Source organism: Platalea leucorodia, assembly GCF_965183815.1.
Source record: "Platalea leucorodia genome assembly, chromosome: 6".
In the NCBI taxonomy this organism is placed as follows: Eukaryota; Metazoa; Chordata; class Aves; order Pelecaniformes; family Threskiornithidae; genus Platalea; species Platalea leucorodia.
In genome coordinates this window covers 40707103-40732820 of record NC_138828.1, presented here as the reverse complement: position 1 = coordinate 40732820, position 25718 = coordinate 40707103, and the positions used below count along the sequence as shown (strand labels likewise).

General features: G+C 37.1%; 1 protein-coding gene across 2 annotated transcripts in view; it reads right to left on the bottom strand.

The window, feature by feature from the left end:
- RAPGEF2 (Rap guanine nucleotide exchange factor 2) overlaps positions 1-25718 on the bottom strand; it is a 193458-nt gene that overhangs the window by 90044 nt on the left and 77696 nt on the right. For both annotated transcript variants that reach the window (XM_082316308.1, XM_082316309.1), the window contains exons 4-6: positions 24385-24468; positions 4201-4276; positions 1230-1397 (exon numbers count right to left, since the gene is read on the bottom strand). In XM_082316308.1, coding sequence (XP_082172434.1) covers positions 1230-1397; positions 4201-4276; positions 24385-24468 — 328 coding nt within the window. The remainder of the gene's footprint in view (positions 1-1229; positions 1398-4200; positions 4277-24384; positions 24469-25718) is intronic.

Here is a 25718-nt window from a genome sequence, read left to right as displayed (position 1 = left end):
CATCTTCAAACCAAGTGAACTGGCTCAATCCATAATAAATTTAGCAGCAATTAAAACTGCACTGAAAATTAAACCATTAAAAGCTGTTGTATAAACAAAAACAAATTGTTGGCATAAAAGGTAATTATACAGGCTTTTCCTCATGAGTTGAATAATTAACAGATGTAATCAAACATCTACACACTTACAGACACACATGGAATATACAGGGAACTGGCAAACAAGTCAAGGAATAAGGATAAAGAAGGGAAAATGGAAAAAACCTACAACTGCATTGGATCAAAGACAGTACTTTAAAAACACTAAAGCTCTAATCCTGCAAATGTATATGTATGTGGCTTCCATCGTGCAAAATTCAGCCCAATAAACTCAATGAGATTAAATATGCACAAAGTTATTTATGCCCATGCCTTTATGGTTCAAGCAGATTTGGGGGCTTAAACAAATAAGTGAGAGACAAACAGCGTTTCCAGTACTTTGCTTACAGTTGAAATCAATACCAAACATATTAATCTAATAGAGCTTTTCTCAATTTAAAAGCTATATAAAATATTTTGTAGAATAAGTTTTAATTATTAGTTTATTTTCATCTCAAGAGAAAGCCTGGAAACTTTCAACATGTAAGATAAACCAAAAAAAAAAGAAATCAAGTACAATGACCAAATGATCTCCCTGATGATGATCAGACTATGTAGCTCACTGAAACCCAAGTATAAAGGGCTCGAGGCAGACACTGGTAAAGGTTAATTTGACATTTAAGTTCTGGATACCAAAAAGAAATGACAGATTTAATCCAAGAATTTGGCCTGTGCAATGCAGCACAGTCCTTCTCAGGCCAACAACTGTTATCATATATGCGAATGAGCGCTTCACTAAGTGACCTTTTAACACTGTACACTAAACTATTCGTATGGGAACCTAATATCAAAAGGAAATGAGAATATAGTTTCTTTCACAATTTCAAACAATGACTGGAACATTAAGAAATAATACGTGACATTCACGGTCATAAAAAAAATGCGCTTTCAACTCTGAACTAAGATGCAAGTTGCACACATGTTCATGTAATGATGGAGCTAAATTCACAGTATTTTAAGGGGAAAACTTCCCTCTATATTTCTATGAACACACCTCTTTAAAAATACCAGCAAGTTTAGCCATTTTGATTGTTTTATTTTCAGCAGTTTTCCTGTCTATCTTGTTGTGAACCATAAATACAGACAGCTTACCGTATGGTAGCCTCTAGGTAGAGGTGGCTTCCCCACAGGATAAGGGTCAACAGTATCAATAATTGTTTGTCGCTCCCCTTTTTGGTTGATTTTCCTAAATCTTCTTCGAGATTGCCTATGAGAAGCTTGACGCTGAAAATACTCCTCATTTTCATCCATATAATCAACCTGTAACAGATGAAAGAAAGTGTCATTTCCCACAAGAAATAAAAATGTTTCTTATGGTTAGAAACACAACAAATCTGATTTTCAAAAAACAGCAGTTCGCTTTGTATTTCCTGCATTTTCAGCACTAAGAGTGAAGCCACTACCCCCCCCCAAAAAAAAAAAAAAATCAAATGCCCACAGGAATGACAAAAAAAAGTAAACATTGGCATGAACAGCATCACTGAGTATGAACACTTTTCAAAAATGACAGAAGATAAATGGTCACTCCTCCATTCTGTCGTTCCCGGCCTCTTATTCTTCCACAAATACAAACATTTCACCACTCAGTACATTACAAAAAGAAATCTGGTATGACAACGGACTTGGTAGTTTTCCTCCTGACCTCTATTTGTCACTTGGGCTCTTCCCTAACCAACCTATGGCAAAGGCTTTGCTCTTCAACAGGCAGCACTGGTTTTATTATTTACTTCAAATATTTTGGGAGTGTAAAAGATGGATTTTTGATAGACTGGATTTACATAAAAACAAATCACTTCAAAACAACAGCAGAGAGAATAAAATTAAAAAAAACGTATTAGGTATATCCTAATATAAAATTAGTTTTCTTGGTTTCAGAGTCTTCAAAGCCATCCTAAATTACTACATAACAGTATACTGCAATGAAAATACTGGAACTAGGAATTCTGGTCTTCCTGAAAGAGGAGAACAATCTTTTTACTGCAATTTGGCTGAAAATCAACATCTCTTCTGTGTTCTTCCTATTAATACTGTGTTCTTCCTACTAATAGAAACCTTACTCCAGACTAACAGGGAAATGAGAAAAAAAAACACACCACTTTCAGCACTGGCCATATACAGGGATTCAGTTAACTCATTCTTCTACTCAATTCCACGCCCCAGTGATAAATAGTATTTCTGAAGATGCAGATAAGAGCTTATGAGGCACCTTGCAAGGTTTCTCCATATTTTTCAAGAAGGAAGAGAAATATTAGACAAAATACTCCCAGGAATTTGCAGCGTATCTGTGTCAGAAGTGTCACATACTGGTCAGCTCATGTCACCAAATACAACTTTGAGTGTACTAATACAAGGGGATGAACACAGTTTCTGATTCACCAGGAAGAGCTGGTAACGCTTACCTCCATCACCACTGAGTATCTGTTCCACACCTGACACAGTCACACTCACACCCTACACCTCTCCTGCTTCTCCTCCCCGCAGAGTGACCCCATCCAGCCCTGAGACTGAAAGATACTTTGCCTGACAAACTCTGGGGATGGGATTCTTTTTATTCAAGGTACAGTTATTCCTTTGAAAGGATGGATTGAAGTTAAAAGTTCAGTTTCAGCTTTCCCAAAACTCTAGAGGTTGTTTTTTTTGGACTAAGATAATGCATGTGGGAGTACCTGCCCCTGACCCAACATTATCTATCAGCCCAGAAGATTTCTTCTGGACTCTTGTTGTTTAGTCATCTCCTTTCCCTATGCCTATCTTTATATCACTCTTCCTTATAACTTATCAAGGAACACAGAAGAGAGACAGACAGACATCCACACAGCTACCACCAACTAAATTGTATACTTCTAGAAAACAAATCTGGGACAATAAACTGTTTCCCAAAATTGTGGTCAGATATGAGTTATACAAACCGGTCAGACAAATCAGAGGGCCAATACAGGGACAAATGGGGAGGCATAACAGGCTGCTGTTGAGAAGATGCTTCTTTACAAAGTAAAGTTACAGAGAGCTTCAGCTAGGGATAGCATAAAAGCACCTGGCATTTCTCATGTATGCCTTCTGTGTCTCCTACTATATTGTATTAGCTTCATAAGATGATTTTCTTAATTAGAATTGGAAGAGAGAGATATATCAAACATCCCACAGAAAAAGCTACCATTACACAATCATCTTTATCTGCTTACAGTGAAATCACAAAGAGCATAAAACCCACAAAAGCATGCCTGCATTTGCATGAAGCTAAGTTGAAAAGCTACTCTTTTTACAAATCAACTTTAAACAAGTAACCTAATCTCTTCTACAACCCTAAAGCTAGACCTGAGCTTCTGCAAGTTTTACAGAAACTGTCACTTTTTAGGAAAAAAATGTTTTCGTGTCACAGCCTATATTTGAACCATCATCTATATATGGATTAAATAATTGTCATGCCCATATTATGAACTGATCGCTATCTGTGTGACAGAAAAAAAAAACCCACACAAAAACATTTAGCCTGTTGATTGTGCATTTCTTCAGATGATGCACCCTGAGGTGGCAGCTAAAAACTTTTGAGCCTGCGAACCCTCAGGGACAATGCTGTTCTGCCACAGGACTAAAGCAGATACTGCTAACGAAATAACCTTCACCCCAAAAAGTTGGTAGAATTTTAAAATGTTCAAACTGCTTATTAAAACCTCAGACAGGTGAGAATAAATTTAATTCAATGAAACATTAATTACTTAAGCTAACTGGAGATTAATAGTTTAAAGCATCTATGCTTACCTATAATAATAAAGCAGCTTAAAAAAAAAACCCACGAACTGTTCTGCTATTCTGCTAGCACAAGAAAACTTTAGTTTTACAAGAAATCTGCAAAAGTAAACGTAAAAGCAATATAAAAGATGCCTTTATCACCCAAACAATGCAAGTATGTGTGCAAAGAATGGCAAGAAAGTTAAGTATGACATCTTAGATTTATAAAAAGACCATGTGCAAAACAGAAAACTCTTCCAATTTTATTGGAAGTTGAAGTGTTATCAAAGCTGGTCTGTAAGATTTGAAAGCAACTGAATGAAAATATTCTTACCACAATCATTTCAGATGGCTCTAAAACAATGCATTCACAGCCACGCCTGAAGCTTCCTGCAGAACGCTTGCCAAAACTGAAGAACAAAAATACTTCGATCAGAACAAAAGTCAGAGCTATAACACAATCTGTAAGCATATTTACATCTTCTCCAGATATTGTAAAGCATAGAAAAAAACGTACATACCTCTGCACAATACAAGCTTCATGCATATGTCCTTCGACAAGTAACTGATACCCAAGGATACCAAGAGGCATGTATTTTGTATCTACATAGTTTACTAAGAGTATTTGCTAAATAATTCTATTAACACTAAAACAAGTGTCAATCAAGTGCTGTCTACTGAAGATGCATGGTTGATTCTGAGCTACATTACAGAGTTTGATCTAGTATCTTCTGATATTACAGTATTAAGTTACCTAAGCTATCTGCATTTCTACAAAGAAAGCTAACTAGCATACCAAGGAAAGAATGAAAAGGCTAATCAACTTCAATTAGCTTTTTTACTTAAAATAAATTAATAAAATAAGGATGCTGAATGTGAGACTATTCCCAAATTGAACAGATGAGGACAAAAGGTTGTTCTGCCTTTCACGACACATTCCCACCTTAGTGCAATAATTAAGCATGATACTATTTTGCTTCCTGTAGGATAAAATAGAAAGCAGTTTTAGTTTCAGTTTCTGAAGTGGTCTGCCTGTAATAAGTGAACATGCATGTCTACAGGCTTAACTACAAAGAATCCCCGAAATACAGCGGTAAAGGTAGAGTGCAGAGAATAAGTACATAATTCAGTGAAATACAAGACTTTTATGGTTAGATTCTCAATCACACACCGTCACAGCAGAAGAAAAGATAACCAGCTAAAGTTTGTTTCTGGGGTATGTGCTTCCCCTCCACGTAGTTCATATTTAAGCCTGCCAGGTCAATGCCAGACCTTTCCCGTCACGGAGAGGAAGGTAGGAGAGATGACAAAATGGCTGGAACTTCAGGACCCCTCTTGTAAGGCTACAAGGCTGTAACAAACCTGCCCTAAAATTTGCCAAGAGCCAATGTAACTATTTAGCCTTTCCCTTTCCTCAACCAGGCACCATGCAACAGGCATGGGAAACCCTCCTATCTGAAGCTCACAGGGCAACAGCTATTAAATAAGTTTATGAAAAACAAACCAGACTCAATAAAATTATAAAATCTGAATTTTAACCAATCCCGTAATGCACAGTCATGGTGACGCGCTTAAGCTATGAGTTTGTGAAAAGTAACTTTAAGCTTTATTTCATAACAAGCAAACTGAAGAAGTTCATGTACCATTCGGGACAGTCCATCTAGCCAGTTTATATCTATTCTCCTGTCCAGCCTGGCGATTAGTAGAAATGAACAATTTAACTTGCTACCCCAAAAGGCTAATCTCTTGACAACAGCACGTTTATAGCTCAAAAAGAAGGCAGTCAGATATTGAAAAGAAATGCCAGCTGTGCTTATTCATCAAAATAATAATCGCATTTAATGGTACATAGGACTTCTACAATAGAAAAAATTTTCCAGAATACTAAGCTTCTTGAAAAGGAACATTCAATAAATAAGGCTCTCGACATAATGTATTTTCCTAGAGGCAAACACATGCTTCCTCCAACAGTCCAGCAATAAAACACAGGGTGCTTTACTCTACAATGCCATCTTGAATTTTACACAATTTCAACAACTCTTAATGATATCAGAAAATGAAGCCATTATCTTGATTCATTAGATTGCTGCAAAAGTGACAAACTTATTTTCTTGGTCATTAACCTGATCCACACACACAGTTTTTCCTGAAAGAAAGGAAAGAAGGGGGAAAGGAGAAAGTAAATAAACTCATTGATTGAAAAACAGCAATGCAAAAATGGTGATTAGGAAGTCAACTTATTTGATATTCTAATTGAAAACAAACACAGGAATATTCCCTTTCCTCTTGCAGATCCTTGTCTCCCTCTTTGTAACCATTGGTTTTGGTCTAGAATACACTAGTGCTGTATTTTTTGCCAGCCCATTTTCTAGCCCAACAGCAAACACTAATTTCAACAGAAAATGCATATACACTTTTCCACTCCACCATTTCTTCTTCCTCTATTGCTGTCTGTAAGTATCAACTTTAAACTTCTGCCTGTTCTAATCACTGCTGACATCCAAAAGTTTCAAGCATTAGCAAACACAGTAAAAAGAAAAAGCTGTGTTTTGGACGTGCTTTTCTATTCTTGAATATCTTGTTTGGATTTTACCCTTCAGCACAAGGGAACAGGTAGTGAACATATTAAGACAGAAGGCATGCATGGAATTACTATAAAAAAAATTCTTGATTTGTGTTCCCAGTAACACACTGGTTCTCGCAGCAAATAACTACATCATTGCTGTACTGCTCAGATTCCCATGATAACATGAAATTTATCAGAGCAGACAGTGCATCACACGTATGTATTATCTTTGACCAAAGATCACAAGGCACTTCAGGCTGCAAACAAACTACGTAATCTTTGTGAAGTATTGTAGGCAAGAAGACAAGTCAGTCAAGGCAGAAGAAAGTTAAATGACCTTTCAAGTGTTGCAGTTCTCAGATATGCCATCCCAGCTAAACCTCCTGACTTCCAATCTGCTGCTGAAAATTCACCATCAGTGAGGAATTCACATAATCAGTGAAAATCAGTGTCTTGTCACTGTCCACTATGTCTGGACACTTCAGAAGTGTCCAGCTCTGACTGTGGTAGAACATGCATCACAGCGTCGCATACTGTCTGCTGCAGAACCACACTTTGATACCTACACACAGTCACGCAAATACCTGTTGACATGCAACTTTGAGAAACAACTGGGATCTTAGGGCACCACCAATCCCACTGTTTCAATTCAGATGACTGATATCAAAGTCAGTAAGTCTTATCAGAATTAATTTCTCAGAGCTTCACACAAGAGCAAAAAGCAAAGACCAGAGAAAAAGGACTTCAGTGGCACTCTTCTCCACCCAAAATCCCTATCTGCAGTAGCCAGCCACTAGGCAGAGGAAGCCATCAAACAAGCTTGATATAACTGAAAATAAGTTACTTAAAATATTAGTAGCAGTAAAAAGAAGCAAATCCCCAACACGTAATACAGTCTGTTTACTGAGCTGATCAAAAATCCCAAGCTGTAAAGCCTTTTATAAAGTACCAGGAGAAGAGCTTCATACAAGGGACCACAAGCTGAGATGCAAGCTGCCTTGAGGGATCCTAGGTATCACAAAGAAACAGTAGCAGCAAATAAAGTTTCAGTGGCAGGGCTGACAGATTATCTTCTAATACCAGCTCTATTTTAGTAACTTCTGCTAGACACTGTTCTTTCCAAATTTTGATGCTAGACCAGACTTACCATAGAAAGTGAGTTTGACTACCCAGATTTATCACAAACTATGCAGCCTACATGGGCACTGGCTAAAGTAAAATGTAGAAAGCCTTTATTAACCAGTTTCAATGGACCAGGGATTTGACAAATTTATTCCTTCCCTTACTGTAGTGTGAAATAAGCCTGTGGATATATGACTTCACTAGGGAGCTTAAGGTTAAACCACATTTTTGTGTTTAAAATGCAGTAGAGAATTTTACATAATATACACTTCACATTTGGTTGTATCATATTATTCCATAATAATTTCAATTAAAATTTTCTTATTACATGAAGATAAAATCTTCTTTCCTACCTAAGCCTTATTAATTTCAACTCCTAAAAATAGCAACTATTAAGTCAGTGATGCAACTGAGAGAATCCCAGCTTTGCAACTATTTTCTCTCAATCAGTGATGTGCATGAGAGAATTTCATCAAAGGAAGCTCAGGCAGTGTAAAGTTATCTTTGCAATAGGGCTGTCAATATGGGATGTAGAGGTTATAACAGTAATTTAGATAGCCAGAAGGCTGCCTGGTTAAGATATTGCCGCCTCACCTGAATTCCCCAAAGAACCTTGTTTTGCAGCAGTTTTTCCAACACTTTTTTTTTCCTGCTACCACATAAGCTCTGACTTGACATTCCCTGAGTATTAAACTTCACAGATGCTCTCCTCAGTACCTGTCCTAGAGGCAATTTCACTTCTGGAGTCCTTTTCTATCACAGTTACTTTTATTCCCCATAAAGCTACTGAATGCATGATGTGAATACAAATCTACTTTTAAAAAACCTTAAAGATATACAAAACAATTTTATTTGCAGGAATCCACTTTACAATAGCAATTTTGAAAGTGGGTGATAAAAAAAACCCCACCTCTTACAAGGTTAAATATTCTCCCCAAGCATCTACTCCCTAACTATACTATTTCCTGAAGCAATTGACAAAAAGTCTAATTTCCCACTTGCCTATTCAAAAGCATTATTTCTAAATAAATTCATTAGTATTAAAAAACAAAATTTCATCACTATGTGTGTTAAAAGCAGGTATTTTAATCCATGTAAGTCATTTACAGCTTCATTTCCATTCTAATGCATTCTAAAATTGAGTTTACACTGACTGTAGATGACAGTTCCCTTCTCTGAAAGTGTACCTTACTACATACATATCTCATAACTCGTTATACTCAAAACATACACAGCTGGCTAAAGAACAGATGTATTACAGTTTACAACACGCTGGTTAACAGTGGACAAGTTTTAAGTGAAAGCTAAGGGTTTCCACGTTTACCAAGTTTATACTTTCAGTTTTCATTAAAAAAAACTTTACAATTCTAAAACTACAATTAGTGCAGTGGCTAACAAACAGCAACATGAGAATAATTTAAGACCACTGTCTGCATTTCCTCCCCTTCAAATTTGTTAGATTTACTAATAAACCAAAACAACAAGGTACCTCCATTAACTGAAACACCTAAGGATACAAACAACACATTAATTTTTATAAGCACTTACATGTAGAGACAGCCAAAAACTTCCAGGTATTGAGGGTGACTCGTTCTATACTTTCTACTATTATCATGACACTGGAGGACAGGGTAGTTTTCTCCAGACGTGACCCATCCATTTCCCCAGGTCCCCAGAAACACTCGTACACGCACACAGATGCTCTTTTCAAAGCTCACAGAAAAGGCGGCAGCTACTGAAGAGGGAACATTTCCCTATCAGCATTCAGTCCTGTCCCCTCGTCCAGGGCCTCCACATTCCTGTTTTCACGTCAGCCCAGCTCCCAAATGGAAAGTTATTTCTCAGCACTGGAATGTAAATGCATTCATCAGAAGTGATGCAGAATCTGAAGAAAACTCCGCTGACAACACCAAGAAAAGGTTTTTCAGTGGGAAGCTCTTTTTTTTCCTTCCTCTTAAAGATCAAGGATCACTCACAGAAAAACCAGTTTCACTGGCGACAACTATTTTTCAAAAGGACATACAAAACTTTAGTTTTTCCTCCTATCATGTAATCTTAACCTTTATTTCTTTTGATATTCACCACCTTGCACTAGTTTAAAGTAATAATTAAATCACATATGAATCACAAGTCTTAGTGAAACTACATCTAAGTCTTACAAAGAAAGCTCCACAAAGTATGGTCATCTATATCGTACACATTCTTCAGCACATTTTAAAGTGCAAAATATTGTTATAGTTTTATGTATTTGCAAACACAGTATTTGGAACGAAGGTGCTGATTTACAATAAAGTCTATTTAATTGGCATTTCTTTTAAGTCAAAAAGCACACTCCATTTAGATATGTTCTAGAGCAAGGAAAAATACAAGTAACACATGTTCTTGTTTCTCAAGTTCTTAGAATTTTCTATGGTATATTTATGCGAGCAAATAAATTCCATATAAATTTTGCTTTTTAAAAAAAAAAGTTCTAAGAGATACTGAAACTAGAAACGTAATGCATGATTATTGAAATGATTTATGCCAAAACTCTAGCAATCAGATATTCAAAACCTTTCTTCTGAAGTTTTGAAACGCAATGTACAAAAAAGCCTATGGCTTAAGGTCACCACTGTGCACTATTTGCCAATACAGGACATCTAAATATACATGGAGATTAAAGTAAATGTTTTCCCTCCCCCACTGTCCCTGAAATTAATCCTTTTCTCTGCTAGACTGTACCTGAATAAATCTGTAAGCACAAGGCTTGAGTTGAGTTCAGTTTCCCAAGCTTTTAACATATTCATAATAAAACCAGATCTTGAGTTACATAAACCCAATACCTCCAAACCCCTTTTGTGAAAATTACATTGCTCCAGTTGACGTCTACATTTAGCAGAATCACAGAAAACTGCCAAAATCAAGTCCAGAGGTATTGTGTTAAACATATTTAGAATTTGAAGTTACGTAACGCAAAGAGTCTCCATTTGCTTTTGGGCAGCACCCACCCTGCAAATGCTATTACTACCATCGCTATTTACATTCAAATGCTCTCTCCACTGCGTTGCCTGTCTTCCCTCTACCCTTCACTTCTCAGCCTCGGAGCACAGAGGAGCCACCATTCCTCTGGCCAGATCCCTGGCTGCACGTCCCACCTGCGCACGCTGCATGGCACTGCTTCCTCATACCAGCACCATGACCTCAGCCGTCAGCAGCAGCTGCTTTCCATCACTGCGTCCGTTATTCTCTGATGATACAGAAGCAAACATGAGCAGAATGTCTGGTCTCTGACAAATCCCAAAGTCAAATCTTGATGTAATAATCAATAATCAACATTTACCTTGCAACAATGCCAAAACGCATTAGATTTAGTTCTAAAGCAACCCAGTCACACCAAATTCCTGAATGAAATATCGGAGAGCAGTAGTTATTTGAAGTCTAGATGGAAAAAAATGGGGACTATTTTCTATCTGCCGCTTCGGGAGATATTAAGGGATTCAGTCAAGTTATTAAAAAATACCACGTCTCATTTTGGTATGTCCAGAATAGAATTAAAACATCAGCCCCTGTTAATGGCTTATTCTAACCGTGCTAGGTTTCACATGAATGCGCTGTGAAACGCAGACTGTTCCTCCACTCAACTTGCCCTTGACAGAGATGAAACAAAAGAAAGGTACAATTTAGAAGTGTGTATGCATACACAAGCCACCCCTAGAGGAATGCTTAAGTGTTCTGACGAAAACTAAATTTGGCATGGCCGTTTTCTGACCCCTCGGAAAAAAAGACAAGAGCCCTTCATGCATGCGGAGCAGCTCTAACGTGAACAGCCCTCCGCTGGGGATGATGCAAGGAGGGAAAGCAGCAGTGGGTTTCCCCACACACTGGAAAGTATGACAGCAAGGGTTTGTCAACTAAAAGACAGAGGATCATTATCATATAATTTGATCTTCTGGATAATATAGGCTGACTTTTCTGATTCTCATTTGAATTAGTGCCTGTCTTTTAGAAAAAGTAAGCAAGTATGCGAGTGAATCCCCAAGCTGCTCTTTGACTTGTGTTAAATATAATTTTTAATTAAAACGTGGCAGTCATCTACATAGCAAAATAATCAATAAATTCACCTTTTGTTTAACTTCTTTAATTCTCACAATGTTATTATATTTATAGCACTTTTTTCAGCAAGAGAAATAGCTGCTTTACAGAAATGCTTTTCAGTTGAGAGGAAAACTGAGATGCTAGCAACTGGAATATGAGTTGAAGAGGCATCTGCAGACCTGTCACTGTTTGCAAATCCTGAAGACATGAGCTCACTACGTGCCACGGATAAGGATGATTAGACTTATCCAGTGTCATATGATAGCTTAGATGTTTACAGTCTCTGATACAACAGCTCATGTGTCAGGGAAGGGACTCGCAACATCACAGCTAAGTACATTCCACTTAATAATACTTTGGGGGGGTGTTTCACAAGAGGAAAAAGCATTCAAACATCACTGCAGCTCCTTTGCTTCAGCTGGGACCCAAACTACCCGCTGCCTGTGGGGGAAGAGGAATCACGGTGTCAAGGGCAATAACCCCGGTGGTGCAGCAGGAGGGTGTAAAGCAGGGAAGAACCCAGCGAGCCAGACAGAGAACACCTGACAACTAACCAGTCTGTGTGAAGGACACTAAAATTATCACATAAGCATGTTTATAGTATATTACTGCTTTAAATAATTCCTGCTAAAAATGGATGAAAATTCATTTGAACTCCACCTGAAAGCTTTAGTGAACTTTTTCAGTATTTTGAACACGTTTAGTTAGCATCCTTACAGCTGACAGGCAATGGTGCTTTACCTACGTAATACTCATAGGGATTTCTTTCTTTCTTATGCAAATACAACCCAGATCAGAGGTTGCATTAATCTGGTAATTTATAGCTGACTACTGAAAGCATTTCAAAAGAAGTTTCAGAAAACCCACAGTGAATCATTTGAAATTAGCTAGCTTCTGGAGGTTTGCTTCCAGAGAAAGTCCCTTCAGTCAACCCCTGAAACTTGTGCCTTATGATCTTCACATAGTATTTCTTTTAGTACAGGCTACTCTTTTGAAAAGTGTGGTTAATTTTAAAATTTTACCTAGTTACAAGACTGAGTATGGTAGCGAGTTTGACTAGTTTATGTAAAAAAAAAAAAAATATCGAGTAAAGTTTCAAATTTGTTGCTTTTCACTTTAGCTTTTTATAATGTTACCTTAAAACTGAAGTTAAGTTGAAAAAACAGTTAAAAACCCAATCTGAAAAAGTGTTGTAAAGGATAACTAATTGTTTTGCAAATTTACTGCAAATGAGGGTAGATGCTCAGGGCCTTTATAGCAGCAGGTGATCCTGAATACTTTTCAGACTAGAATACCACTTAGGGTTCTTTATGACCCTTTCATATATACTGAACAAGAGAAACGTGTTCATGAAGTTTTCCTGTGAAATTCAAGATCTGTATTTATAAACTATATATACAAATATAAAGATAAACAAAACTGAACATAGTAGTAGTCGCAACAACAAAATTTAGCTTGTTGCAGCAGTTCAACTTTGCCATGTCTCTAGTACAGAAAGCTAAAAGGCAGGTACTTCATCGGAACAGCTGACAGAAAAGATCTTTATTTGGAAAAAATCACCCTTGTTTTATTTTTAAGTTAGTAGTTCTCATGTTATTTTATCTTGGAAAATATTCAAAAATGAAAGCTTTTTTTCCTAACCTACTTTTTTATTATTCCTTTTTTTAAAAATTATTTTAATAAATGGTTTGAATAAAGACAGCTTTGCTTATGCTTCATCTTAATGACGTCTGTGTTGCCATAGAGGCTACTATGACATCACAAGATCTACATAATGGTCTCAAAGAAAGAGAAGGAGTAGGAAAACATTACTTAAGAGGCAAGACCTTGTCTGAACACAGTTTGGCTTATTAACATTCATGAAATTCATTAAAACAGAGGAGTATTCTTCCAACCTCATACAAAGCCTTTAGATGTTAGATCCTAAATGAACTTTTTTTTTTTACCTTGAAAAAATATACAGTAAGCTTTTTTAAGTCCCCCTATAGACGTTCACAATTAAGGTATTAGAAATCATCACCTTTTTAAAAAAGTAAAAAAAAAAAAAAAAATTAGTAACTTGACGTATCATCTAGGTTTTTAGTAGTAAAATAAGACCATACATATTGACATTTTCCATCCCCACTTATACGCTTAACTCATTCAGTACAACCAATTCATTCACATGGAGGGCTAAACACATGACCTCAATTACTAGTCTCCATAAATTGTATTAGTACAATGCAGATGTATTTAAGATATCTTTGTAATAAACGCCCTATAGCTGTAAATGAATAAACAAACTAAAACAGTGAAGTAATAGTGACAATTTTGTTTTAGCTGTTTAGATTATAATTTGAAAATAAATTATGCCCCACCTAGCATGTTATATACTACGTCTAGTGTTTCTGAAAAATAAATCCAGGGACATTTGAAAATTTTAGCATCACCTAAAAGAAAGCTCAGACATGTTAAAGTCTTCTACAGTATGGAAGAACATTTTGTTAAAAACACTATTTGTAGAAGAATTATAGTAGCAGAATCATGCTAATAATCAAAACAATACTTTTGATTCCTTCCACCTTTCTACAGTCCTGCAAACATTTACACATAAGTAAATGTCATTACTTCAGCTTATCAAGATTGTCCTTCACTAAAGATAAGTCTGTAGAAATTTAGATCACCTGAGTTCCACATGTGGCAAAGAAAAGGCTCTTCTCCACATACACCCCAACCCTAAATGCAGGGACAGCCATCCCATAACACATTTATATTGGACTTCCCTCAAGAGTTTTCTTGGACATTTTGTAAAAAAAAAAAAAAAAAAAAAAAAAAAAAAAAAAAATCTATATATCTATATATATCTATCTCAAAAAAGACTTTTAAGTCTTGGACTTGTATGCACAGGATGGACTCTAAGGTACCTCTTGACTTTCCTGTAGAGTACACAAATTTTGGTGAGCATTATCTTCCACTCCATATATTGTTCTTTTAAATATAACTGTTCAGCAGTAATAAATCATCTCCAATTTCAGGATTTAAAATGGACCTCTCTGACTAGTTAATGTTGTTCCCTAGGCTGTGAAAACTTCACTGCCCTGCTGAAAATGGTCTTTTCCCCAGCGTATCATACCTAGACCCCCAGCATCCTCATCCTCGTGCTCTGCAGTGCACTCCGTCCCCTCTCTCCACATGGGTATACCTCTCCCTCTTTGATATTCTTCATGCTATTTTTGCACGTAGTTCATTTTGTTGTTATTTTGGGGTAAGGAATGACCAGATAACTTCTCAGTTCATTACACTTATAAAACTTGTCCAGAGACCCTGAGAGCATTTAAAACACACACAGTCTTCCTTTTGCCCTCAGCAGGAATCTCATAATGAACTTTTCTCACATAACTGAGGTTTTTTTGATGTTTTGCAGGTTTGTACTAAAACTCAAAACTTAAATACTACCATATTGAATCAGAAGGAACCTTAAATCAGAAGGAACAGATTGCAGAACAGGTCATCTCACAAGCTGCAATATCAATTGTGAAAAAGCAACAGTTTTATTCTGATAGATATCTTTAATTAGCAATGTAAGCAGTAGTGAATATCCAGGTATAACAGGTCTCACATTTAACCTTTAAATAACCACATACTTTATTACATAGAGAATTTTCCCCTCCTTAACTTCTCAGAAAGAGAGTTTTTCCACATCTCTATTTGTATGTAAGTAATTTATTATCATTTCAGGTAACAGCTTTTTAATATTAAAAACAAACCTGAAATTTTACAAAGAAGATACACCAGTACAAGTGAGAACTGTTGAAATTAAATGAATATCCCATAATTATAATGTACAAAAGAACAATAAAAGCAAAAGCAAAGATGAACAATGTTTCCGAGATTGGTTAGATGTTGTTCTCAATTACTTCAAATTGTGACATGCTCCATTAGAAACCCTAATGCTGGGATTAGAAAGGTCTCTCTAACCAATGAGACACAAAAGCTAAAGAGAAGAGTCAGTAATAAAAAGTATACTGTTTCAAGGCCAGTTTTCATTGCAGCACATTTTAGAAACCAGCTATCAACTAAGAAGCACCATAATTTTTCAACAGTGAGAATACGTCAACATCTTCAGGAAAAACAAGTTTTCAGTGGAATCAATGTTTTTCCCATCCATCCTAAAGTGCATTCTAAAACGTTTCCAGCAAAACCAAAAAGCCCACAATTTCAGCACTTTTGTCAAACACTAAATAGCCATAATTTTAACCCCAACTTTCTAACATTAAAAAAAAAATGGGATGTGAGAGTTGGTATCATTCATAGAAGTCGAAGATTATATTTCCTCTATCAGCTACCTTCAAAGATTCTCTCCTTTCCTCTGTTTTCTTTCTGCTAAAAGATTATCCCCCATGAATCTAGTCTGTTAAACCCCTCTGCTTGCTTAATTTTAATTTATTTTTCCGTAAGGTCCTTTTCAGTTACTTTGAGCTATTAAAACACATTCATGCTTTCACAGAAAAATTCTACTCTCCGCGTTACCTCAGATTTTGGTTTTCCTTAGCATTGGCTATATCCCATCACACTGAAAAATTTCGATTATACTTATTCTATATAGCAAGTGCAAAAATAACATAAATGGGTTCACAGGCAGGACTTGCTATAAAAGCAGTGGTTTAGATTTATACTGTTATATACTTTGTTTCTATGCTCCATATTACAAATTCCTAAGCATAATTTCGATATTAAAATAGATATACTTAACTTTTTAGTATTTTTACACAATTGCGGTTTCAATGGTGAAGATTAACACCATTGACCTGAATAAAGCACAACATAAGAAAAGCCTACTTCCTTTTTTTTTTTTTTTGATAGTAACAGTGGCAGGAGGCCATCTTGACTTAGCTTACAATTACCACGTGTGAAACAATGCAAAACTGGACCAGAACAAGGACTCCTGAATCTATAAGCTCTACACCAGCAATTAATGGTGTCTCTCCTATATGAACTGCATGAAGTTGTTCTGAACATCCCACCAATGCACCTGAGCATCAGCAGATGATCCAGACTCTCTCAAGTCCTTCATCAGGTCTTTCATATGGAAAGAGACAGAAGTCTGTAGCTCTAGGATTTAAACCTAGAAACTAGTTGCATTTGTCAGCTTGTGAGGGCTCCTTGGCTTCTCTCCTAATATAGAGCATTTCCGTCCCTGAAAACCTCCCCCGCCTTAAGAGGAATCAGAAATATTCAAGATCACTTAAAAGTTATTCAGGTCATTTGACACTTTCTGCTTCTTTGTTACCTTCTCATCTCCTCATTACAAACTTGGAAGAAAGCCTGGTAGCACTAGCCCCACTGCGCTAGATTTCTATTTTTATTTTCAAAAGATGCCAGCGTAAATAGATTAAGTCCCTTAACAGTTTATCAGCTGTGCAAGAACAAAATTCCAGTAGCGTTGAAATAATTGTTTTGACAGGAACACCGCCAGACACCACCCAATCTCATCATTTAGGAACTGCGTCCTCTTCTATTTCCCAACACCTCAGATACTGGCAGCACACTTGGAAGATGACCAATTTAAACCTCAATGAACTCTTGAATTATTCAGCAGAAGAGGAGACGGGTGGAATAAAGTAAAAGGTACATAACACCAAACTCCCTTAGCTCAAAAACGCATTTTAAGTATTAGTATTTAAAAAATTGTACACCAATTTCTGCAAACAGTAAGGACAGTTCCAGATGACATTACTGGTTCAAGTAGCATGTGCTCTGCACCACGAACTTTGCTGTAACAGCAGGTGATATGACAAGACAAGGCCCTGTTAATTTATGGCTCAGCTAATTCAGCTAAATCTGGAGTTGACTGTGCTGTCTAAGTGAGGAAGCCAGATTCAGAGACCTTGAAACCCTCCTTGCATGCCCTCCCTGCTAACCAGCTCTCAGGGAACAGCTCTAGCTCCACCAGCACCTCACGAGGATGAAGGCAATGCCACGCATCAGCGAGCTCCAGGCTTCACTGATAACACTGGCCATGATACCAGATTCAAAGTAGATGACCAGACCAGGCACTCCCAATAAAATGTTCCCTCTTGTAAGCAAGCTTTTATTTTCTCCAGGAGTTTGAGTCTCAAAAAGTAATTACAGTCACATGCACTGTGATAGTCTAATTTTGTGCTTGCAGGTAACAATAAACATCTCCATCCAAAAGGACATACACGGTCTTTTAGGTAGATGCAGATGGTACCAAAGCAATTAGTATTACTTTCTTGATGTCTATTTGAAATCCATTGTGAATAATTCATGACAGACATACACTCAGTCATAAATGGACTGACATCTCCACTACTTCCAACTTTTCTTCAGCTTACGATCTCTCCTAGATTAAACCATAAGATCACTCTCCTTCATGCCTCAGCTTCAGTTGATGGACTGAAATGCTGAACCAAGGCATTCAAACCAGACAGAAGACAAGACGGCACTGGGGGTCAGCCCACGACAATACCGTACTCTATACCTTCCCACCAGCCTTGAGAGATAGACGTGAGCATGGCTTCAGAACAGCACTAGCTGGATATAAAAATAATGGAACAGCAAAGAGGTCATGGGAAAATCCAGCAGCAGCAACTAGCAGCAAAAAAAAAAAATAAAGTTCATATTAAAGAGCGAGAGTTCTGAGGGCAAACTAAATCCAAAGCACACATTTTCAAGTAATTTCTTAAATAGACATGAAACCATAACCTGGGGAGTTATCTTTCTTTACAAAGATCCAATGTATGGTCTTCGTGTTTCCATCATGACGCTGTAAATCCTTAGCCATAAGCAAAACTCAGAAACAGAGAAAAGTTCAATAAGCTCAGCACAGCTCTTGATCCACTCCCTCTGCAGCTTAAATAACTAAACCAGCAGCTCCCAAAAGTACAACTCTGAGCATCCCTCAAATCGTTGTTCTAAAACTCTCAGTTTCCTGCTCAGGGCAAAAAAAAAAAAATCCCCTTTTAGTCAAATTCAAAATTTATCTTGGTTTAAATATTTGTGTATATTGGTCACTCTCTTTCAGTTAAAACACCAGTTTCATTCTGTTATAAGTTTCAGCCAGCGATAGCCATTATTAATGAACACTAAGTTGCAAATATATTAGGGTCCTATATTGAGAGAAGAATTTTATTGTTGTGATTAAAGCTATCAATATAATTTTATTCACTGAAAAGATTGATCAAACACAGTTCTCTATTCAAAATATAAATGTATCATCAGTCAGATACATGCAAACCACACCAAATAGCATGTCCCAGGCATCACAAAAATTAGGAAGTGTGTCTCAGGATACATAAAGTCGTATAAATGCATGTACATAGCCAAGAGCTCTGCTCCAGCACTATTATACTCACATGCATTACTTGTCAAAGTAAAAAAAAAAACCTGTCAAAATCCCTAACAAATTTTCTTCTGAGGTTACTTTAAGTTAATCAGGACACACTTGGATAAGGACAAATCATTTCTGCACAAATTGAGTTTTGTTATTGCTTTAAACACATTCAAAACAAGTCCATAATTTCTTCAGTGGCTCTCCAGTAGAATTTGATATTCTATTCCATTTTTTAAATTGTTTTAGTGTAGGAAAGACAAGAGGGTTAAATCATCAATATTTGAATAGATACAACCCTTTTAATTTTGAAAAAAGAAAAAACAGATGTTCTCTCAACTTCAAAACTTGATCTTTTAATTAGACAAAAAAACTTAAATAATTGCTCTCATATGTAAAATTTGTGAACTTGCCAAAGGGAAAGCAGCTCTGTATCGCCATATGAAGTGGTGAGGGGAGGACTGGTTTGGTGTGGCACTAAGGAAGGAAAAGAAGAGACTACAGCAAAGAAAGAGTGTAGCTGAGTGAGTAAAGACAAGAGCAAAGCCAGGTGTACACGTGGCAAGTCAGCATCGCAGCGTGCCTGAGCAGCACAGCACACACCACCCGGACAGTCTTGGAAGAATTCTAGGAGAGAAGCAGAAAAAAACAAGCACCAGAGCCTACCAGTCTGAGAACAACTGCCCTGCAATTCTGTATTTTGTTGCTGCTGAGAGTTAGTTGCATCCTCCAGTCGTGGAGGCCACGGGCAAGCACGAGGTTAGCTGTAGGAGACCTAGGAGACGTTTTTGTAGTGCAGCTCCAAGTCAAATAAGATGAAAGACCACAGTAAAATTTACACTAGAAGCAAAGTCCTGGAACAAAAACCACACGGGAAGTCTGAGCAGCTGAGCAAATGTGATGAGAGCACGGAGCAGACCTAGGGATGCTGGAGGCCATTCCAAAAGATATTTTGAGGGACTGTCACGTTACTGCTGTCAGTGACCACGTGAAAACACAGGAGAGCCAGGACAACCTTCAGGGAACTGTAATTTCTGCTCATTTATTTTCTGGACTTCATGCATAAACCTCATTCTACCACGTGAACTGCTTCAGGCTACAGTTGCTCATGGGAAACGGTGAGGAGACCAAGTGTTAATTTGGGCTAGTTTGGTGGTTGTGGTGTGAGGGGGGAATTAAGGAATGTTTAGTTTGACTGTAACACATGCCTGATATGTTAGAGAAAAGGAATAAGTATGGAAAGTGTTAATAGTAAAATATGGGGGGGGAAGAAATCTTCCTCTCATTAAGCTGTCAGAATAAATTTCACTGTTGCAATTACAAAAATTAAATAGGAGAACAAGATTAAGCTTTACTTTATGTCACCAAAAATATGGCAGCTTTAATTGTTCAGGTCAAAATTCTTTAAAACTCTGAATTGTAAATTTTCCCAAAATAATAAGTTAACTGAATAAACCCCAGCCTTATCTTATGAACGCTATTTGCTAGCTGATGGCTTGGCATTTGAACAATACTAGCTAAACTATATTACACTAGGGAAATAAAATTATATTCAAATGAAAATGCTATTTTCACAAAACAGACATGGTTTAGATGTTAAGGTTTCCAAAACAAGTTACTTGATTTAGAACTTCATGTATTCCAATATTCCATCTTGAACAATCTTTTTTTTTTTAAAATTTTTAATTAAAGACTTGTCAAGTAGCTAGTTACAAGTAGTTTTACAAGTCACTCAGTAAATTTTATAACTTTGGCAAAACTAGCAGCTATGCCATTCATTTCAAACTATTTCACCTAGCAGCTATGTGACCATATATAGTACATTATAAGGCTGCTTATTTTTGGACTGCTATACTATTATTTATTTGTGGTTTGAGTGGGAAAGCACAGGCGTGGTCATTTCTTATGATTTTAGACCGCTTGATTTTTTTTTTTTTTTTTTTTTTTTTAGACATTCTTCTTCCCAACTATATATTATCTGTCTGCCAACCCTAGTCATCACTCCCTCTCCCCAAAGAATTTTAAATGGTATCTAACACTAGGAATCAAAGACATGGAAACAATGATTTGGAAGGAAAAAATAAAGGTTACCTGACAAAATACACAACGAAACGGCACTTCCAGTGTTATCCACCAGCCAGCCTGAGGATGCTGTATCTGAAACTAATGCAACTAAATTAACTAATAAAGGCCCCAAATGCAAATAACATGCTGAGCATATGCAGTAAATTGCACTAAGGTACTTCCAAGTTTCAGCTATAAATCTGAAGATAGCACTCCATCCTATTCCTTACAGGCTCAAATGCCAACAGTCACAAAGTTAAGAATAGGATGGAATTCAGCACAGGATTGAGAAAACACCTCCAAGATTGCAAGCAGATTTATTCACTAGGGCTCTCTGAATTACCCTATGTACTACTTTTACCCTGGCTTGTACAGACATTTTAAGAGTAAAACCGAACAAAGAACAGCAAATATTCTTGAAACTCTCGGGGGGAAACATTTCTTTTAAATTTGGCCAGCTACTGCCTAGCCATCATTCAGTGAAGCCAGGCTTGACAAAGCCAGCAGGAGGGGCAAGGGGAAGCCCGCAGTCTGAGCAGCACCAGCAGCTCCCGAGGACCCGCTGGGAGGGCTGGATGCGGCCCAGGGAACCTGTGCAAGGGGATTTACTGCAGGTGCATGGGGCAGGCTGGGTTAAGCTGTCAAAGAAGAGAGAGTAATTTTCAGGTAGGAAAAAAATTAGGCTTTTGGACGGTGAGATTGGGGGGGACTGGGGGATAGTATGTACTGATCACTGCGCCCTGGGAAAAGAAAGTTAGGGAAATGAGAATTCTCTACGTCACTCAGATTTGAGGACAGGAACATACTTCTTGTTTTCTGCTCCTACACAGACTTCTCAGCTCCATCCTGCTCTCTTACCAGCAAGCTTCACATGTTGCAAAATTATTTCCTAGTGGCTTTCTAGATGGGCAAAGATAAAATGGATGAAACTTGAAAAAAAAAAAAAACCACTAAAATAATCTAAATATGAATTTACAATAAATTTACTCAATTGACAATGTTTTGGCCAAACAAGATAAAAATTAGATGATCTCTACCTGGCAATGTTTAGGTCTTTTCCTATTACCTGACATCAATGATGCATCAGGACATGCTCCATTTGCTAAAGCATAGCAAATTCATCTTAATGGCAATAAGACATGAAGAGTCCCAAATTATGCAATGCTCAAAAAGGCTCTCAAAATTATTACTCCCTGTACATGTAAATCATCAGTGTAAGCAAACAGTTATCCAGCAACTGCCTTTTGCCCACTTTTGACACTACTCTTTAGATTTCAAAATACCGCCCTATCAGTTCTTTTTGGACAGCAGCCTTTTGAGAGGGTCTCATTCTCTTTTTTTCTAGAGCACTGTAAAACTTTACTTTAGTATTGCTGGTAATCAGTCTCTTCTACCCAGTCTGTATATCTGAGCAGTTTACTGTTTCCTTGTGAGTAATTCACTGGCAGCATAAGTGAAGGTGAAAAACTTAGTTTTCTTCTCAAGCCTTTGCTTTAAAAAAAGTAATAAAATAAAATAAAAAATCATTTATTACCCAACAGTATTCCTAATCAGAAATTCAACCTGGGTGCCCTCTCGCTTTTCCCAAGTTTCTTATTCATGGATGAGCCCAAGGCCCAGATATTGTAGCTTACTCATTTACAAAGTAAACATCCCGATTAGCCTTGTCCTGAATTTAAATAAGGCCCTCCTCTGTCCTTGTAATAACTATAGCTTCTGAGCACAAAGCCTCTCACTAGAATGACTCTGGCTTTGCTCTCCAGAAATACTTTCTATCTTAGACCATTAAATTAAAGTTTCTTAATTTTGCTTCCATGGACTTATGTTATCTTTGTTAATTAACAAATCGTCTCTCTTGCTTTGGCAGCTACTTGACTCCATCCACAACTATGAAACTTTTTCTAATTCCAAATGCCACACTTGAAATTCACCAAGATCTCAGACACTGTCCCAGATGTCATTTCTGAATTTCTCCAGGTGAACAACCCTTAAACGCTCTACTTAGAGTCACAGGACCTGTAATTTTCTGTTCATTCGTCCAGGAAGAATCACAAGCTCATTGTTTATCTTATTAAATCTCACCTCTCATCAAGTCTCAAACAGTGTCTGAAGGACAAGCATTGCTGTAATTCAAAGGAACAGAAGATTCTTGCCATAGACTATATAGAACCAACCATTAATTCAGATATCATATATCCCTTCTCCTGGCATCTAAAGGTAGCACTTTCTGCCAGCTTTTTTCTGGCATTGCCTGTTCATGGATGACATATGGGACAATTTTCTTCCATCTGCCAGCAGCAGGGATCCTATAATCTGTTGTTGTGTTACTTTTTACAATAACCAGTTTTGCACCTTTATTATAGACAGTACTGTTTGATGGCACATCAAATATATAATTTTATCAGCAGTGCCTGTCCTCTTACATATGCAAGACACTTGCTTACACCAAGAACATGCTACCAGCATCAAATGGAAGTCCCAAGCCCAGCATTGCTCTCCCACTGAAAGGCAGCTTTGAACATCTAATTGTTCATATGCCAGCCAACAATAGCTTTCAACTGGTTTCCCACTGTTTAAAACTGTAAGGAAGTTTTCTAGTGCTTTCATTCTCTTCATTCCATACAGAGAAGGGTCATTCTTGCAGTCCGCCTTTCGCAAATTTTATTACATGCTATTTACTTCAAAGAAGCCTTTTATAGTAGCCTGAATGAATATGCATATAACCAGCATTTTAAAGTGATTCTGCTCTGCTTCCACTAAAATGATCAAGCTCAGCCACCATAGTCTAAAATCCTTGTAGTCATTTGCGTTTTTTTCATAGCTCAAAAAAATTTAACTTTTACTGTAGCAATGTAAATTTTGAGCGTCTCACACTCAGACTTATCTTTTTCCATGTAAAATATCACTTTTTATTGCAAATTCATTTACATGAAGCACAATCTTAAACAGAAGTAGCAAAACTGGCAGTAACATTAACTTTATGTTAAAACATGCACTGAAGACTTGTGCAAAGTAAGTAAAGCCTCGGGAAAGCATCATAAGCTCTAGTGCACCCTATGATTTAAAGTTTGATTACTCACAGGAACAGGTACTTCACTCCATTTGCCAGGTTTTTGGTGGGTTTATTTTTAAATTTACAGCATTTGCATGATGCTTTGGGTGCCGTCCACAATGATGGGCTTGCAATTCTAGCTATGGGCATAAAACAACTACCACAGCTAGTAAAGGTAGGAAGAGTATTCTTATTTGTCTACTTCTATGTTTCATTAAGCATAAAACATTGCCTTGTAATTCTAAAAATTCTCTACATCTCATGATTTCTGTTTAAAACACAGCATGCCATGCATTCCTAGCTGACATACCTGCTCCTTGGAAGAAACATAGATTCTTTAATGAAGACCGAACCAGACAGCAGGATATACCAACAGGTACCAATATCATCAGGGCTGGAATAAAAAACAAAAGAGGACAGTTTAAGACACTTGATTTAATTTACTCATAGCACTATCAAATTTGCAGTACGAAGAACATGAAAGAGGCAAAAATGCTCAAAATTATGGAAGAAAGCCACACTTCAGTCATTTACAGAACAATTCCATCAAACTATTCTAATTTCCACCTGCAAATATATACGTTATTGGAATGCTCCATTTAATTTCCTTCACTTTTTAAAAAGCATATATTTATCCATTTGGTAACAGCACAAATCCAGTGAAATATAACTGAAAGTGATTAAAAATGAAGTCAAGCAATAGTAAATGTATTGTATTCTGTCAAATCCATTACTTTCCTCTTGCTGAAAAGAACTGTAGCATCTTCACATCTACAAATAAGGCTTCCTTTCCCAATTCTAGACATCTCCTCCTTCCCCCTTTCTTCAAGACAGACATTTGCCTTTCAGCATCAGTCTGCCTTCCCACAAGATAAGGGAGCACTGGATACATTTGCAGATGGTAAACCTACATCAGATTTGTTAGTCAACTTTATCTGCTGTTACTACTCACTGCCCCTTTCATGCCTCTTCCCAGCAGAAGAATAAATTCTCAATAAAAGGGACAAAGAGTTTCTTTTCCCCCTCTCTTCATCCTATAGAACTGGATGAGGACTTTGTCATCCAGGCCCAGTTCATTCTACTGTAGATTGAGATCTTGCTCCTTGAGTAATACAAAATCCTTTTCATAGGCTTAGAGTCTTCTTGTATAAGTTCAAATAACGTTTAGACAGGAAAATAAAATAGCTTAACGTTCCTAGAAATAGCTGCAGCAGAAGTCTTGTGCCTTTTCAACAGTCAACACTGAGAATATCTGTACTTTACTTCGGTTTTTACCACTCCCGCTTCTTCCGAAGAAACTCACTAACTGCATTCAAGTACACTGTTACGAACTGCATGAACATTCTTCTCTGAAAACCATGTCCCTAGTGACACTAAGAGATGCAGATTACTTAATTAATCTGTAGCACCTTCATTTTTTTAAATTACATGTCTCAAGTCTTTAGCAACATTTAGTTCTAACTTCAAGCAAGAACAGCCCACATCTTTTAATGACGATGACAGCATAGTATTAAAACCCAATCTTAGCTATGTGCATGTTAGCAGCATGTTTTTCATTTGAAGAACTTCAATTTTAAAAGTACTTACACAGCAGAGTACTCAAAACAAGAGTGCCATTTCGTCGGCACTCACTGTACTACACTT